Source organism: Muntiacus reevesi, chromosome 4 (assembly GCF_963930625.1).
Source record: "Muntiacus reevesi chromosome 4, mMunRee1.1, whole genome shotgun sequence".
In the NCBI taxonomy this organism is placed as follows: Eukaryota; Metazoa; Chordata; class Mammalia; order Artiodactyla; family Cervidae; genus Muntiacus; species Muntiacus reevesi.
In genome coordinates this window covers 111,418,247-111,433,705 of record NC_089252.1, presented here as the reverse complement: position 1 = coordinate 111,433,705, position 15,459 = coordinate 111,418,247, and the positions used below count along the sequence as shown (strand labels likewise).

Below are 15,459 nucleotides of genomic sequence, written 5' to 3'. Positions count from 1 at the left end.
ACTTGAATCCAGGTCCTATTGAACTCAAGGACGATACTGTAAATTGAGCATACTCCAGGAGAAAATAAAAATACAATGTAAGAACGCCTCCTCTGTTTCACTCAGGCCTAACTGATTCTGTCTGGGCTCATCTCGTGGAATGCGGAGGTGGCTTGGATCCCTATTTTGAGTCATGAGCCCCGGTGACCAGGGGGAGAATGGGACAGCCAGCACAGAAGCCACCTTGGACCTGTAGCGCCTGCTCTCCTCTGGATGGGACCCTGATCTCTAAATACAGTCGAGCCATTCTTCAGGTAAACCAAGTCTCATACAGCTAAAGGGTGGTGGACTCCCTGGGCAAGGAGAGCAAGCCCCACAGTCTTCATGGCTTCTGGTGAATAGGTACCTCTAGCCTCCTTCCTTACAGTCCCTCAGCTGCATACCACCGGCACAGGTGTTGGGATCTGCCTAGAAGTTCATGGAGCCAGGAGAAATGAGACGCAAGCCCTTGGGTGTCTGTTAGGGCGCTTTCCACCTGCTTGACAAGCAAGAAACAGGAAGTTCTCCAGACTGGTTATCTAGGTTACCGGAGCGCTGACGCAGAAGTGGCGCCGCCTTGTGGCCGTCCCTGGAGCAGCAGCCTTAAGGCCTTGTGCTTCTGGGTCCTTAAATGTGCAAGAAGGCTTCAGGGGCTGTGCAAGACCACATAGCCCTCAGGAAATTTTCTGCATGAGGTAATCGAAGACAAATTCAAAAACGGGCCAGCCTGTGACAAACCAAGGGGGAAGTTCACTCAACCTGTGTTTTCCTTTTTAAACCCCCTGGGGGAGGCGGGGGGTCCTCTCTACTGCTTAGGGAAATGCAAATGAAATCTGCAAGGAGGTATCTCCTGGCACCAGTCGTTAAAGAGACTACACAGAATATATGATGGAGAGGGCCTGGAGAGAAGGGACCCTGTGCAGTGTATACGTGGAAAGGGAAACTTCTCACAGCCACTATGGAGAGAAGTAGAGAAGGTCCTTAGGAAAGGAAAGGTGCAGCTCCCCAAAGATCTGGCAGTGCCACTCCTGCCTGTCTGTCCAAAGAGAAAACCATCGACAACAATCGCACATGGAGTCGCTGGCCTTTTCCCATCTGCCTGCAACAAGCATGTGAGCTCCCCATCTGTCCACCGACAGAATAAACGTAAGACGTGCACCATCCATACGATGGACTATTACTCAGCTCAAAGAATGAAATCTCTATTTACAGCAACATGGATGGAACCGGAGATGATCATACTAGTCAAGTTTGCCAGATAGATAATAAGCATTACATGACACCATTTATAGATGTCACTTTAAAAGGGATACCGGGGGGGGGGAGGGGGGGGCGGTCCTAAGATGGTGAAGGAATAGGACGGGGAGACCACTTTCTCCCCCACAAATTCATCAAAAGAACATTTGAACGCTGAGCAAATTCCACAAAGCAACTTCTGAACGCTGGCAGAGGACATCAGGCACCCAGAACGGCAGCCCACTGTCTTCAAAAGGAGGTAGGACAAAACACAAAAGATGAAAAGACAAAAGAGGCAGGGATGGAGATCCGTCCCAGGAAGGGAGTCTTAAACAAGAGAGAGGTTTCCAAACACCAGGAAACAGTCTCACTGGCGGGTCTGTGGGGAATCTTGGAATCTCAGAGAGCAACATAACCGGGAGGCAAAATAAATAAATAAACAAACCCACAGATTACGTGCCTAACGGCAGCTCCCAGTGCTCACAGCCGCCACCAGGAAGCAGGGGCTGAACAGGGGGGCGCGGGCGGCATTGCTTAGGGTAAGGACCGGGCCAGAATGCCCTGAGAGCAGTCTGAGAGAACTAATGTGAGACAGCAACCCAAACTGTGGGATAGCCAGAGAGGGGGAAAAAAACAGAGAGGACTATCCCATGAACAGCCCCAACCTGAGGCACTGCCAAGCCCACTCACAGAACAAAGGACTGAGCGAATACCAGAGGAGAGCTACACTGCTGTGAACCGGCCCTTCCCCGCTGGGACAAGCAGGCGGGGTGCAGCCAGAGCCCGAAAGGGGCAAATTGCAACCCAAGAGAGGCATCCTCTACCAAACTGCAGGCAGGCTCCGTTGCTAACCAAGAGTTCTCGGGATCCTGGACTGTTGACATCCTCCGGGAGGGTCGCAGCCAGAGATCAGCCCCGCAGAAGAGACTCACAGCACACCTGAGAAGGCGTGCCCGTCGTACACCCAGAAAACCGAGCGGCTGGGACAGGGGAGGCGATCAGACGCACCCCCCCGCCTGGGGGTGACTGCGCTCCCCAAGCACCTGGTCTCCTGAGCTGCTCCGACCTGAGAAGGGCCCAAAACACAGGCCCAACCGAGTCTGCGCCTTTGTGGAGTACCCGAGAACCTGAGCGGCTTAGACCTGCAAAGTGCACGCAACCAGGGCCTGCCTTAGACAGTTCCCGGCAGAGCAACTAGAGTCTGAGAAGAGCAGACCGAGAAAGCACACCCGTGAGCGGGGCAAACCCAGTGCGGCGGAGACGCCGCGCGCGCTCCCCACACACGCCGGGGATACTTGTTAGCAGCGCTCCCCCCGCCCCACAGCACGGCTGAACTAGTGACCACCTTCGCCCCCTTGAGTCAGGGCGGAAATCAGACACTGAAGAGACCAGCAAACCGAAGAAGCTAAAATAAACAGGGAACCGCTTTGGAAGTGACAGGTGCAACAGATTAAAACCCTGCAGTTAGCACCGAGTACACGGGACAGGGCCTATAGATCTCGAGAAGCATAAGCCGGATCAAGGGACTATCTGAAACTGAACTGACCCCACACTGCCCACAACAGCTCCAGAGAAATTCCTAGATATATTTTTACTGTTATCATTTTTAATTTTTTTTTCTAAGTCCTCTATTACTCCTTTTTCATTTTTATAATCTACTATTACTTTGCCAAAAAAGACCCTATTTTTAAAGCAAACTTCATATATATATTTTATAATTTTTGTGACTGTTTTTTTAATATTGTATTTTTGAGAGTCTAACCTCTACTCTACTTTTAATCTTTGCTTTTTGTTATCAGTTTTATACCTTTAAGAACCCAATCTTCAGTACGCACTTTTACTTGGGAGCGAGATTACTGGCCTGATTGCTCTCTCCCCCATCTGACTCTCCTTTTTCTCCCCCAGGTCATCTCTATCTCCTCCCTCCGCCTTCTCTTCTCTACCCAACTCTGTGAATCTGTGCATGTTCCGGGCTGTGGAGAACACTTAGGGAACTGATTACTGGCTGGATCTGTCCCTCTACTTTTGATTCCCTCTTTTCTCCTCCTGGTCACCTCTGTCTCCTTCCTCCCCCTTCTCTTCTCTTTGTAACTCCGTAAACATCTCTGAGGGGTCCAGATTGTGGAGAGCACATAGGGAAGTGATTACTGGCTAGCTTGCTCTCTCCCCCTTTGATTCCCCCTCTTCTCCTCCTGCTCACCTCTATCTCCCTCCTCCCTCTTCTCGTCTCCATGTAAGTCTGTGAACCTCTCCGGGTGTCCCTCAGTGTGGAGAAACTTTTCATCATTAACCTAGATGTCTTATCATTGGTGCTGTATGGATGGAGAAGTCTTGAGGCTACTGTAAGAATAAGACTGAAAATCAGAGGCAGGAGGCTTAGCCCAAAACTTGAGAACACCAGAGAACTCCTGACTTCAGGGAACATTAATTGATAAGAGATGATCCAAAAGCCTCCATACCTACACTGAAACCAAGCACCACCCAAGGGCCAACAAACTCCAGAGCAAGACACACCACACAGATTCTCCAGCAACGCAGGAACAGAGCCCTGAGCTTCAATATACAGGCTGCCCAAAGTCATACCAAACCCACTGACATCTCAAAGCTCAATACTGGACGCTTCACTGCATTCCAGAGAGAAGAAATCCAGCTCCACCCACCAGAACACCGACGCAAGCTTCCCTAACCAGGAAATCTTGACAAGCCACTCGTCCAACCCCACCCACAGGGAGGAACCTCCACAATAAAGCGGAACCACAAACTGCCAGAATACAGAAAGGCCACCCCAAACACAGCAGTCTAAACAAGATGAAAAGGCAGAGAAATACTCAGCAGGTCAAGGAACAGGGTAAATGCCCACCAAACCAAACAAAAGAGGAGGAGATGGGGAGTCTACCTGATAAAGAATTCCAAATAATGATAGTGAAAATGATCCAAAATCTTGAAAACAAAATGGAGTTACAGATAAATAGCCTGGAGACAAGGATTGAGAAGATGCAAGAAATGTTTAACAAGGACCTAGAAGAAATAAAAAAGTCAATATATAATGAATAATGCAATAAATGAGATAAAAAACACTCCGTTATTCAGTAGAATAACGGAGGCAGAAGATAGGATAAGTGAGGTAGAAGATAGAATGGTAGAGATAAATGAAGCAGAGAGGAAAAAAGAAAAAAGAATTAAAAGAAATGAGGACAACCTCAGAGACCTCTGGGACAATGTTAAATGCCCCAACATTTGAATCATAGGAGTTCCAGAAAAAGAAGACGAAAAGCCATGAGAAAATACTCGAGGAGATAATAGTTTAAAACTTCCCTAAAATGGGGAAGGAAATAGTCACCCAAGTCCAAGAAACCCAGAGAGTGCCAAACAGGATAAAACCAAGGTGAAACACCCCAAGACACATATTAATCAAATTAATGAAGATCAAACATTAAAACAGCAAGGGAAAAACAACAAATAACACACAAGGGGATTCCCATAAGGGTAACAGCTGATCTTTCAATAGAAACTCTTCAGCCCAGAAGGGAATGGCAGGACATACTTAAAGTGATGAAAGAGAAAAACCTACAACCCAGATTACTATACCCAGCAAGGATCTCATTCAGATATGAAGGAGAATTCAAAAATTTTACAGACAAGCAAAAGCTGAGAGAATTCAGCACCACCAAACCAGCTCTCCAACAAATGCTAAAGGATCTTCTCTAGACAGGAAACACAGAAAGGGTATATAAACTCGAACCCAAAACAACAAAGTAAATGGCAAAGGGATCATCAGTTCAGTTCAGTTCAGTCGCTCAGTCGTGTCCGACTCTTTGCGACCCCATGAATCGCAGCATGCCAGGCCTCCCTGTCCATCACCAACTCCTGGCGTCTACTCAAACTCATGTCCATTGAGTCGGTGATGCCATCCAACCATCTCATCCTCTGTCGTCCCCTTCTCCTCCTGCCCCCAATCCCTCCCAGCATCACGGTCTTCTCCAATGAGCCAACTCTTTGCATGAGGTGGCCAAAGTATTGGAGTTTCAGCTTCAGCATCAGTCCTTCCAAGGAACACCCAGGACTGATCTCCTTTAGGATGGACTGGTTGGATCTCCTTGCAGTCCAAGGGACTCTCAAGAGTCTTCTCCAACACCACAGCTCAAAAGCATCAATTCTTCGGTGCTCAGCTTGCTTTCTTCACAGTCCAACTCTCACATCCATACATGACCAATGGAGAAACCATAGCCTTGACTAGACGGACCTTTGCTGGCAAGGTAATGTCTCTGCTTTTTAATATGCTATCTAGGTTGGTCATAATTATCAATAATTACCTTAAATGTAAATGGGTTGAATGCCCCAACCAAAAGACAAAGACTGGCTGAATGGATTAAAAAAACAAGTCCCTATATATGCTGTCTACAAGAAACTGACCTCAAAACAAGGGACACATACAGACTGAAAGTGAAGGGCTGGAAAAAGATATTCCACGCAAATAGAGACCAAAAGAAAGCAGGAGTAGCAATACTCTTATCAGATAAAATAGACTTTAAAATAAAGGCTGTGAAAAGAGACAAAGGAGGACACTATATAATGATCAAAGGATCGATCCAAGAAGAAGATATAACAATTGTAAATATATATGCACCCAACATAGGAGCACCACAATATGTAAGGCAAATGTTAGCAAGTATGAAAAATTAATAATTCTTTTATTAATAATATTAATAAAAATTAATAATAACACAATAATAGTGGGAGACTTTAATACCTCACTAACACCTATGGATAGATCAACTAAACAGAAAATTAACAACGAAACACGCCGGGAGCCAGCTCACGAGATCCCACCCATGACAAGGTCGTGAGGAGAAGACCTGACAAGCAAGGCAGATCAGGTCTTCAGGGATTTCACAAAGCTGACTCGGCGCTCACCTTAAAGATGATCTCTGTCTTTCGGATGCTTGCTATATTAGACTACTCCCTAATTTTTCTGACACAGGTAGAAGGCCTTCCCCGATCTCCTTCCAAACAGAATCAACTTAGAACTTTAATCAATATGTCCCCCGGATGGTGGTATCCTATAAGATTATCCAGGATGAAACGAGTGTTTCAATTTAAACTCCTTTGCTGGCATTCGGGCCTGCTTGGCAAAAGCGTACTAATGCACACAACTGCTCACAACACCTTAATCATAAACAGCATAAAGAACCTGATCACACAAAGGCCCTAATAGGCACAGAGCCCTTCGGGAGGTGAGGAAACCCTATTAGAGAACACAAAAATATTATTTTAAAAGTGGTTATAGTTAAAGATTTAGAAAAATAAGAGTTTAGAATTGTTAATTTTAACCAGGAATGCTAAACAGGGGCTGCCTCACCGGAGCTGCAGAGTCTTTGTGTGGTAAACCTTTTAGATAAATTTAACTGATAACTTCTGCAAAAGGACTGACCTTTGTGTTCATTAAAGAATAGATTACAGAAAACAGCTTTGCATTCACCTAGGTCATAAAATGTCAATAGGCCCCATGGCCAGAAGATAATGTACAAGACTCTCACAAAGAAGTATGCAGAAAACACCCTGGTTTTGTGAAGGATAAGCTGATGTAATATTAAACCATCTTCCCCTTAAAAATGTACTAACTTAAAATATAAAAGCTACAGTAAAAAATAAAGATTTGCCAGACTTTGCTGCACACTCCCAGTCTGGTCTCTCTCTCTCTCTCTCTCTCTCTCTCTCTCTCTCTCTCTCTCTCTCTCTCTCTCTCTCTCGCTGACGCCATTCATCCTGAGGGTACCCCTGGATCCTGCTGAGGCTGGACCCCAGCAGAAACACAAACTTTAAATGACACAATGGACCGGCTAGACCTAATTGATATCTATAGGACATTTCATCCCAAAACAATGAATTTCGCCTTTTTCTCAAGTGTGCACATGGAACCTTTTCCAGGACAGATCACATCCTGGGCCATAAATCTAGCCTTGGTAAAGTCAAAAAAACTGAAATCATTCCAAGCATCTTTTCTGACCACAATGCAGTAAGATTAGATGTCAATTACAGGAGAAAAACTATTAAAAATTTCAACATATGGAGGCTGAACACCACACTGCTGAATAACCAACAAGTCACAGAAGAAATTTTAAAAAATCAAAATATGCATAGAAATGAATGAAAATGAAAACACAACAACCCAAAACCTATGGGACACTGTAAAAGCAGTGCTAAGGGGAAGGTTCATAGCAATACAGGCTTACCTCAAGAAACAAGAAAAAAGTCAAATAAATAACCTAACTCTGCAACTAAAGCAACTAGAAAAGGAAGAAATGAAGAACCCCAGGGTTAGTAGAAGGAAAAAAAATCTTAAAAATTAGGGCAGAAATAAATGCAAAAGAAACAAAACAGACCATAGCAAAAATCAACAAAGCTAAAAGCTGATTCTTTGAGAAGATAAATAAAAGTGACAAACCTTTAGCCAGACTCATCAAGAAACAAAGGGAGAAGAATCATATCAGCAAAATTAGAGATGAAAACGGAGAAATCACAAGAGACAACGCAGAAATACAAAGGATCATAAGAGACTACTACCAGCAGCTCTACGCCAATAAAATGGACAACTTGGAAGAAATGGGCAAATTCTTAGAAAAGTACAACTTTCCAAAACTGAACTAGGAAGAAATAGAAAATCTTAACAGACCCATCACAAGCACGGAAATTGAAACTGTAATCAGAAATCTTCCAGCAAACAAAAGCCCAGGACAAGATGGCTTCACAGCTGAATTCTACCAAAAATTTAGAGAAGAGCTAACACCTATCCTACTCAAACTCTTCCAGAAAATTGCAGAAAGGTAGACTTCCAAACTCATTCAATGAGGCCACCATCATCCTAATGCCAAAACCAGACAAAGATGCCACAAAAAAAGAAAACTACAGGCCACTATCACTGATGAACATAGATGCAAAAATCCTTAACAAAATTATAGCAAACAGAATCCAACAACATATTAAGAAGATCATACATCAAGCTTTATCCCAGGGATGCAAGGATTATTCAATATCTGCAAATCAATCAATGTAATACACATTAACAAATTGAAAGATAAAAACCATATGATTATCTCAATAGATGCAGTGAAAGCCTTTGACAAAATTCAACATCCATTTATGATAAAAACCCTCCAGAAAGCAGGAATAGAAGGAACATACCTCAACATAATAAAAGCTATATATGACAAACCCACAGCAAACATCCTCAATGGTGAAAAATTGAAAGCATTTCCCCTAAAGTCAGGAACAAGACAAGGGTGCCCACTCTCACTCACCACTCCTGTTCAACATAGTTTTGGAAGTTTTGACCACAGAAATCAGAGCAGAAAAAGAAATAAAAGGAATCCAGATTGGAAAAGAGAGGTAAAACTCTCACTGTTTGCAGATGACATGATCCTCTACATAGAAAACCCTAAAGACTCCACCAGAAAATTTCTAGAGCTAATCAATGAATATAGTAAAGTTACAAGATGTAAAATTAACACACAGAAATCCCTTGCATCCCTATACACTAACAATGAGAAAACAGAGAGATTAAGGAAACAATTCCATTCGCCATTGCAATGAAAAGAATAAAATACTTAGGAATACATCTACCTAAAGAAACAAAAGACCTATACATAGAAAACTATAAAACACTGATGAAAGAAATCAAAGAGGACACAAACAGATGGAGAAACATACCGTGTTCATGGATTAGAAGAATCAATATTGTCAAAATGGTTATTCTACCCAAAGCAATCTATAGATTCAATGCAATCCCTATCAAGCTACCAACGGTATTTTTCACAGAACTAGAACAAATAATTTCACAATTTGTATGGAAATACAAAAAAATTCGAATAGCCAAAGCAATCTTGAGAAAGAAGAATGGAACTGGAGGAATCAACCTGCCGGACTTCAGCCTATACTACAAAGCTACAGTCATCAAGACAGTATGGTACTGGCACAAAGACAGAAATATAGATCAGTGGAACAGAATAGAAAGCCCAAAGATAAATCCACGAACCTACAGACACCTTATCTTCGACAAAGGAGGCAAAGATATACAATGGAAAAAAGACAACCTCTTTAACAAGTGGTGCTGGGAAAACTGGTCAACCACTTGTAAAATGAAACCAGAACACTTTCTAACACCATACACGAAAATAAATTCAAAATGCACTGAAGATCTAAATGTAAGACCAGAAATTATAAAACTCCTAGAGGAAAACATAGGCAAAACACTCTCCAATATAAATCACAGTAGGATCCTCTATGACCCACCTCCCAGAGTAATGGAGATAAAAGCAAAAACAAACAAATGGGACCTTATTAAATTTAAAAGCTTTTGCACAACAAAGGAAACTATAAGTAAGGTGAAAAGACAACCTTCAGAATGGAAGAAAATAACAGCAAACAAAGCAACTGACAAAGAATTAATCTCAGAAATATACAAGGAACCCCTGCAGCTCAATTCCAGGAAAATAAACGACCCAATCAAAAAATGGGCCAAAGAACTAAACAGACAGTTCTCCAAAGAAGACATACAGATGACTAACAAACACATGAAAAGATGCTCAACATCACTTATTATCAGAGAAATGCAAACAAAGCCACAATGAGGTACCATTTCAGACCAGTCAGAATGGCTGCTGTCCAAAAGTCTACAAACAATAAATGCTGGAGAAAGTGTGGAGAAAAGGAAACCCTCTTACACTGTTGGTGGGAATGCAAACTAGTACAGCCACTATGGAGAACAGTGTGGAGATTCCTTAAAAAACTGGAAATAGAACTGCCATACGATCCAGCAATCCCACTGCGGGGCATACACACTGAGGAAACCAGAATTGAAAGAGACACGTGCACCCCAATGTTCATTGCAGCACTGTTTATAATAGCCAGGACGTGGAAGCAATCTAGATGCCCATCAGCAGATGAACGGACAAAAAGCTATGGTACATATACACCATGGAATATTACTCAGCCGGTAAAAAGAATACATTTGAATCAGTTCTAATGAGGTGGATGAAACTGGAGCCTATTATACAGAGTGAAGTAAGCCAGAAAGAAAAACATCAATACAGTATACTAACACATATATATGGAATTTAGAAAGATAGTAACAATAACGCTATATGCAAAACAGCAAAAGAGACACAGATGTATAGAACAGACTTTTGGACTCTGTGGGAGAGGGCGAGGGCGGGATGATTTGGGAGAATGGTATTGAAACATGCATATTATCATATATGAAACAGATCGCCAGTCCAGGTTCGATGCATGAGACGGGGTGCTCGGGGCTGGTGCACTGGGATGACCCAGAGGGATGGGATGGGGAGGGAGGTGGGAGGAGGGTTCAGGATGGGGAACACATGTACACCTGTGGCTGATTCATGTCAATATATGGCAAAACCACTACAATATTGTAAAGTAATTAGCCTCCAATTAAATTAAATAAATTAAAAAAATAAATAAATAAAATGGATACCAATGTAGTTGTTTACAAAATAGCAACTGACTCATAGATTTAGAAAAGAAACTTATGGTTACCCCAGGGGAACACTCAGGTCAGGGAAGTATAAATTTTGAAGTTGGAATTAATACACACACACACTAATATATATATAAAAGAGGTATCAAATATACCTACTCTATAACACAGGAAATTGTACTCTACGGTCTTTAATAACCTATATGGGAAAAGAATCTGCAGAATAATAGATATACTTTTATGTATAACTGTTTGAAGTTGATGAATACCCAAAACAAACACAAGAGCATAAATCAACTCATTATAAAATAAAATTATATTAATAATAATTTACAAAATAATATGACTAAAAGGAGCTTTTCTATGAAAGAAGAAAGCCACATACATTGAGAATATTCTTGTGATTGCCTGGGGGAGCTGAGGAAGGTTGAATTGGGAGTTAGAACCTGGAGATGAAAACTTTTATACACACACACACACACACACATATCTATTGATATATTGGATAAACAAGGTAATATTTATAGCACAAGGAACTATATTCAATAATCTATAATAACCCTTAATGCAAAAGAATATCAAAAAAATTTATATGTAACTGAATCATTGTGACGTTTATAAGAAAATAACAGATTTTATATCAAGCAGAGTTCAATTTTTTTTTTTTACATTTTTAAAAATAGAGGTCCCAGCATAGCAATTTAATTCTGTAAAATGTATAAAGAGCGATTTTTGGAGAATTTTTTTTGAAAAACCCAAATATTTATCAGTAAGGAAGTTCATAGAGAATTCTCTGGGGTCCAGTTGGAGACTCCAGGCTTCCCGTGCTGGTGGCTCAGGTTCAATCAAATGTGGGATATTTAGGATAGAACAAAATGTCACTCTTAGAGTGAATGAATGGAAGTCCATATGTATCCCCATAGAGCAATCTCAAATAAAATGCTAAATGAGAAAGATCTCCCTGAGGACCACTTATTTCCACTTAAAAACAGCCAAGGAAAACGACAACATTACCCATGATATATATATGGGTAATAAAGTCATCAAAATGAAGTTTCTGGGCTCTGGGAGTAGGACAGATTTTTCAGGAGAGTAACAGAGAATTCTACCTTTGTCCCTAAAATGTTCTTTCCTTTTACATAAAAAAATCTGAGGCCCAAATTGACAAAATGTTTAGATTTTTCACTCTAGAGGTGGACAGGTGGGTGTTTAATTACTCTTCATCCTTTCCTCTATTTTTACATTTTGAAAAGAGCCAAGTTAAAGAAACAAGGGACACAGGGGCCCCAAAGGAACTGTGTAGGGACTGGGATCCCCATGCAGCACCCAGGAGCGTGGTGGGCAGGGCGCTCGTCCTCTAAGAGGCGCAGGGAAGAAAATTCAGTTTTCCCTGATTTTCACGGGGTGTGTGTACCCCTCAAGTTGCCCTTTCTCATGGGCAGGGTCAAAGGCCCCTGTGAAGCGTGTGGGTGAAGCAAGTCAAGATTTTGCCGGCAGCTCACCGTCTCCAGCTCCGATTCCAAGCTGCAGTTTCTAATCTGTGGGAACACCTCGCTGTACTTGCTGGGGTAGGCAGACGCCAGGTAATCTTTCACTTGCTCCAGGTTGTTGGCTGTCAAAAAGCCATCTTCGAGGTCGAAAGAATTGGTCAGCAGCAGAATCACCCTGCAGAGCGGAGCAGCTGATTACAAAGGTCGCTGTCGCCAAACCCTCTCCCACCTAGGGAATGTGTTGACTGGTGAGCTTTTAAAGGACAGGGTGATTGTAAATGACTCTGAAGGAGCCTCAGACAGAAACAGTGATGACCAAAGGAACCAAACCCACACAGCTGGGTGGGCTGTTTTAATCTCTGGACCAGCGTTGTCTGAGAGAACCTCCAGCGATGATGGGCACGTTCTACGTCAGGGCTCTCCAACCTCGTACCCACTAACCACGCGTGGCCAGTGAGCACCCGAATGAGGCCAGTGCCACCGAGAGGCTGATCTCAACTGCCTTACGCTGAGACAGGAACCAGTCTTATATCAAGAACGGATGCTTTTGAACTGTGGTGCTGGAGAAGGTTCTTAGAGTGCCTTGGACAGCAAAAGATTAAACCAGTCAATCCTAAAAGGACACCGACCCCAAATATTCATCGGAAGGACTGATGCTGAAGCTCCAACACTCTGGCCACCTGATGCGAAGAGCCGACTCACTGGAAAAGACCCTGATGCTGGGCAAGACTGAAGGCAGGAGAAGGGGGTGACAGAGGATGAGATGTTTGGATGGCATCACTGACTCGATGGACATGAGTCTGAGCAAACTCTGGGAGACAGTGAAGGGCAGGGAAGCCTGGTGTGCTGAAGCTCATGGGGTGGCAAGTCAGACACGACTTAGCCACTGAACAACAACAACAAAACAAAATTTTAGCTAATGTTAAATCAATTTACATTTACATTTGTAAAGAGCCCCTCGTGGCTAGGGATTGCTGTACTGGACACATACCTTCTGGATGATGTTTCTTATGTTTTGGGTAAGGGGGCACCAAGATTCTGCAAGCTGCATGGCTCAGCGGGGGAGCTCTTGGTTACTTCTGAGGTGGGGGAGATGGGGCAGAAGAAACTGGTTTCTTGCATGTTGAATGCTCTATTGGTGCTATAAGTGCTCTGAATACACAATACTACCCTCATCCCCTTAGGCAGACGCTGCTGGGTCTGATTTAAATCCTGGATCGAGGGCAGCAAAGACAGTGTCCTTTGCCCCAAGGGGTATCAGAATACCCCCTTGATTTCTGGGATCTGCCTCTTCTCAGAGGCCCTTCAGCTCAGGCCTTTGCAGGCTCACTGCCTGCCTTCAGGGCTGGAGCCCACCGGCTGACTCAGGCTTACTTGTTCAAGCAGCTCTCGTAGTTGAAGGTGGCCTTAAAGCCATAGATGGAGAAGGTGACGATGCTGGCAAAGATGGACGTGGAGCTGTTGATGATGGACACGATGATGGCGTGCTTCTGGCAGTTGTTGGAGGGCTCGTTGTAGCTGGCGAAGGCGATGAGGCTCCCGAACCCCAGGCCGAGTGAGAAGAAAATCTGGGTGGCTGCGTTGATCCAGGCCTTGGGGTTGGCCAACTGCTCCATCTGTGGGGAGAAGCCAGTGGGGACAGGGTGGGTGAACCCCAGGTGGGAACCGCAGGCTCTCAGACCAGCAGGGGGAGGGGGCCCAGAGAGGGGAAGGAAGGGGCCTGTGGCACACAGCCAGCTGGGGCAGGCCTGAGGCTCGAACCCAGTCCTCCTGGCCCCGCCTGTGCCCCGCCAGGTTCTCAGCAGATAAAAGACATCCTCATGTCACACCCCTCACTGCCTCTTACCCAGAGGAGACGGTGTCGGATACAAGTTTTCAAAGGAATTGAGCCCCTGATCCATGACCCAGACGCTGCATGGGTCTCGGCCTCCAGAAATGGAGGTGCTGGTGCCCAAGGCTGAGTTGTACCCAGCACTGACATTAGGGGCAATGCTGCTACAGTCATACTGTTTCCAGGGACCAGACTTGCTAAATGACCCTGTCCCCAAGGTGACAGTGGCCCTCTTGATGAGCATCAGCTATGGGGCAGGATCACGGGGGCCCTGCCGTGTGTGGATTCACCCCCATAGGGAAAGGGGTGCCTGGAAGTGTGAGCAGGAGGGTGAGCTGACTGCAGGGATGCTTCCCGTGAACAACTTGGTCTGCAGCTGGAGAGGAGGGTTGGGGTGAGACTGGGGCAAAGGCCAGATGTGGGACTGGGGCAGCAGAGGTTGGGGGCAGTGAGGACAAGCATGTAGGTGTACCACAGAGTCAGGTCCCAGAATTCACAGGAGTGGGGGCTCCCTGGCTGAGGACATAGAAGCCACGACCCTCACTGCCTGGTGGGCTTACATCCCCTTCCCTGAGTTCATGACTGCTCCACCCGCCTTGGTCTCCCCCTTCCACCCATCTTGGAGGGTGGGGGGATGAATGGGGGTACCCTTGGGGCCCCTCCCTTCCAGCCCATACCTTGGGAGTGAACATGTACGCCAGGCCGTTGGTGGCTCCGTGGAGCGTGAGGCCCCTGACCAGGTAGATGATGAGCACACAGTAGGGCAGCAACGCCGTGAAGTATACCACCTATGGGCACCAGAGCACAGAGTCGGCTCCCTGGAGGAGCGGGCACTACGGGCAGGCAGACCCGCCATCCCCACGGAACGCCGCGGCACCATCTCGGCTGTCTGGGCGACTGGCAGCTGGGAAGGTATTGTGGTTCTCGGTCAGACACGGGTTCTGGGTTTGGGAAACTGGGTGGTGGACATGGATGCCCACGCGTGTGACCCTCAGGAAATCTCTTTTTCAGTGGAGAAGAGGGAACAGGTCCTGGAATCCTCTGTCCTCCAGTCTCCCTTCAACTCAACCTTATTCCAGAAAGGACTCGAGGCCACCCACGGCAATACATCATGAGATATCCATGTAAAAAGAAAATGTGGGCAGCCCAGGAAGATGAGCCCCAAGGAAAAGACGGCTCACGGAATAGGTGAGGTGCTACCCAGTTTCTGGGCAGACTGATGTCTGAGCTTCCTCGTGGCCCAAGCAGAGCAGGAAGCAGTCCCTTACAGGATTTATATCATCTCTGAAAGGGAAAAGAAAAAAAAAAAAAATCCAGGAGCTTGGAGGAAGGTCAGGTACCCCCAGGACTGGGGCCTGAGACAAGCCTGGCCATGAGTGTACAAAGGA

At 44.9% G+C, this 15,459-nt stretch overlaps 1 protein-coding gene across 1 annotated transcript in view; it reads right to left on the bottom strand.

Annotated features, from left to right (window-relative positions):
* The window catches only part of SLC6A20 (solute carrier family 6 member 20), a 50,169-nt gene that overhangs the window by 13,353 nt on the left and 21,357 nt on the right, over positions 1–15,459 (bottom strand). Inside the window, exons 5-7 of the mRNA XM_065933877.1 lie at positions 14,749–14,859; positions 13,615–13,856; positions 12,253–12,415 (exon numbers count right to left, since the gene is read on the bottom strand). Of these exons, the coding sequence (XP_065789949.1) occupies positions 12,253–12,415; positions 13,615–13,856; positions 14,749–14,859 (516 nt within the window). The remainder of the gene's footprint in view (positions 1–12,252; positions 12,416–13,614; positions 13,857–14,748; positions 14,860–15,459) is intronic.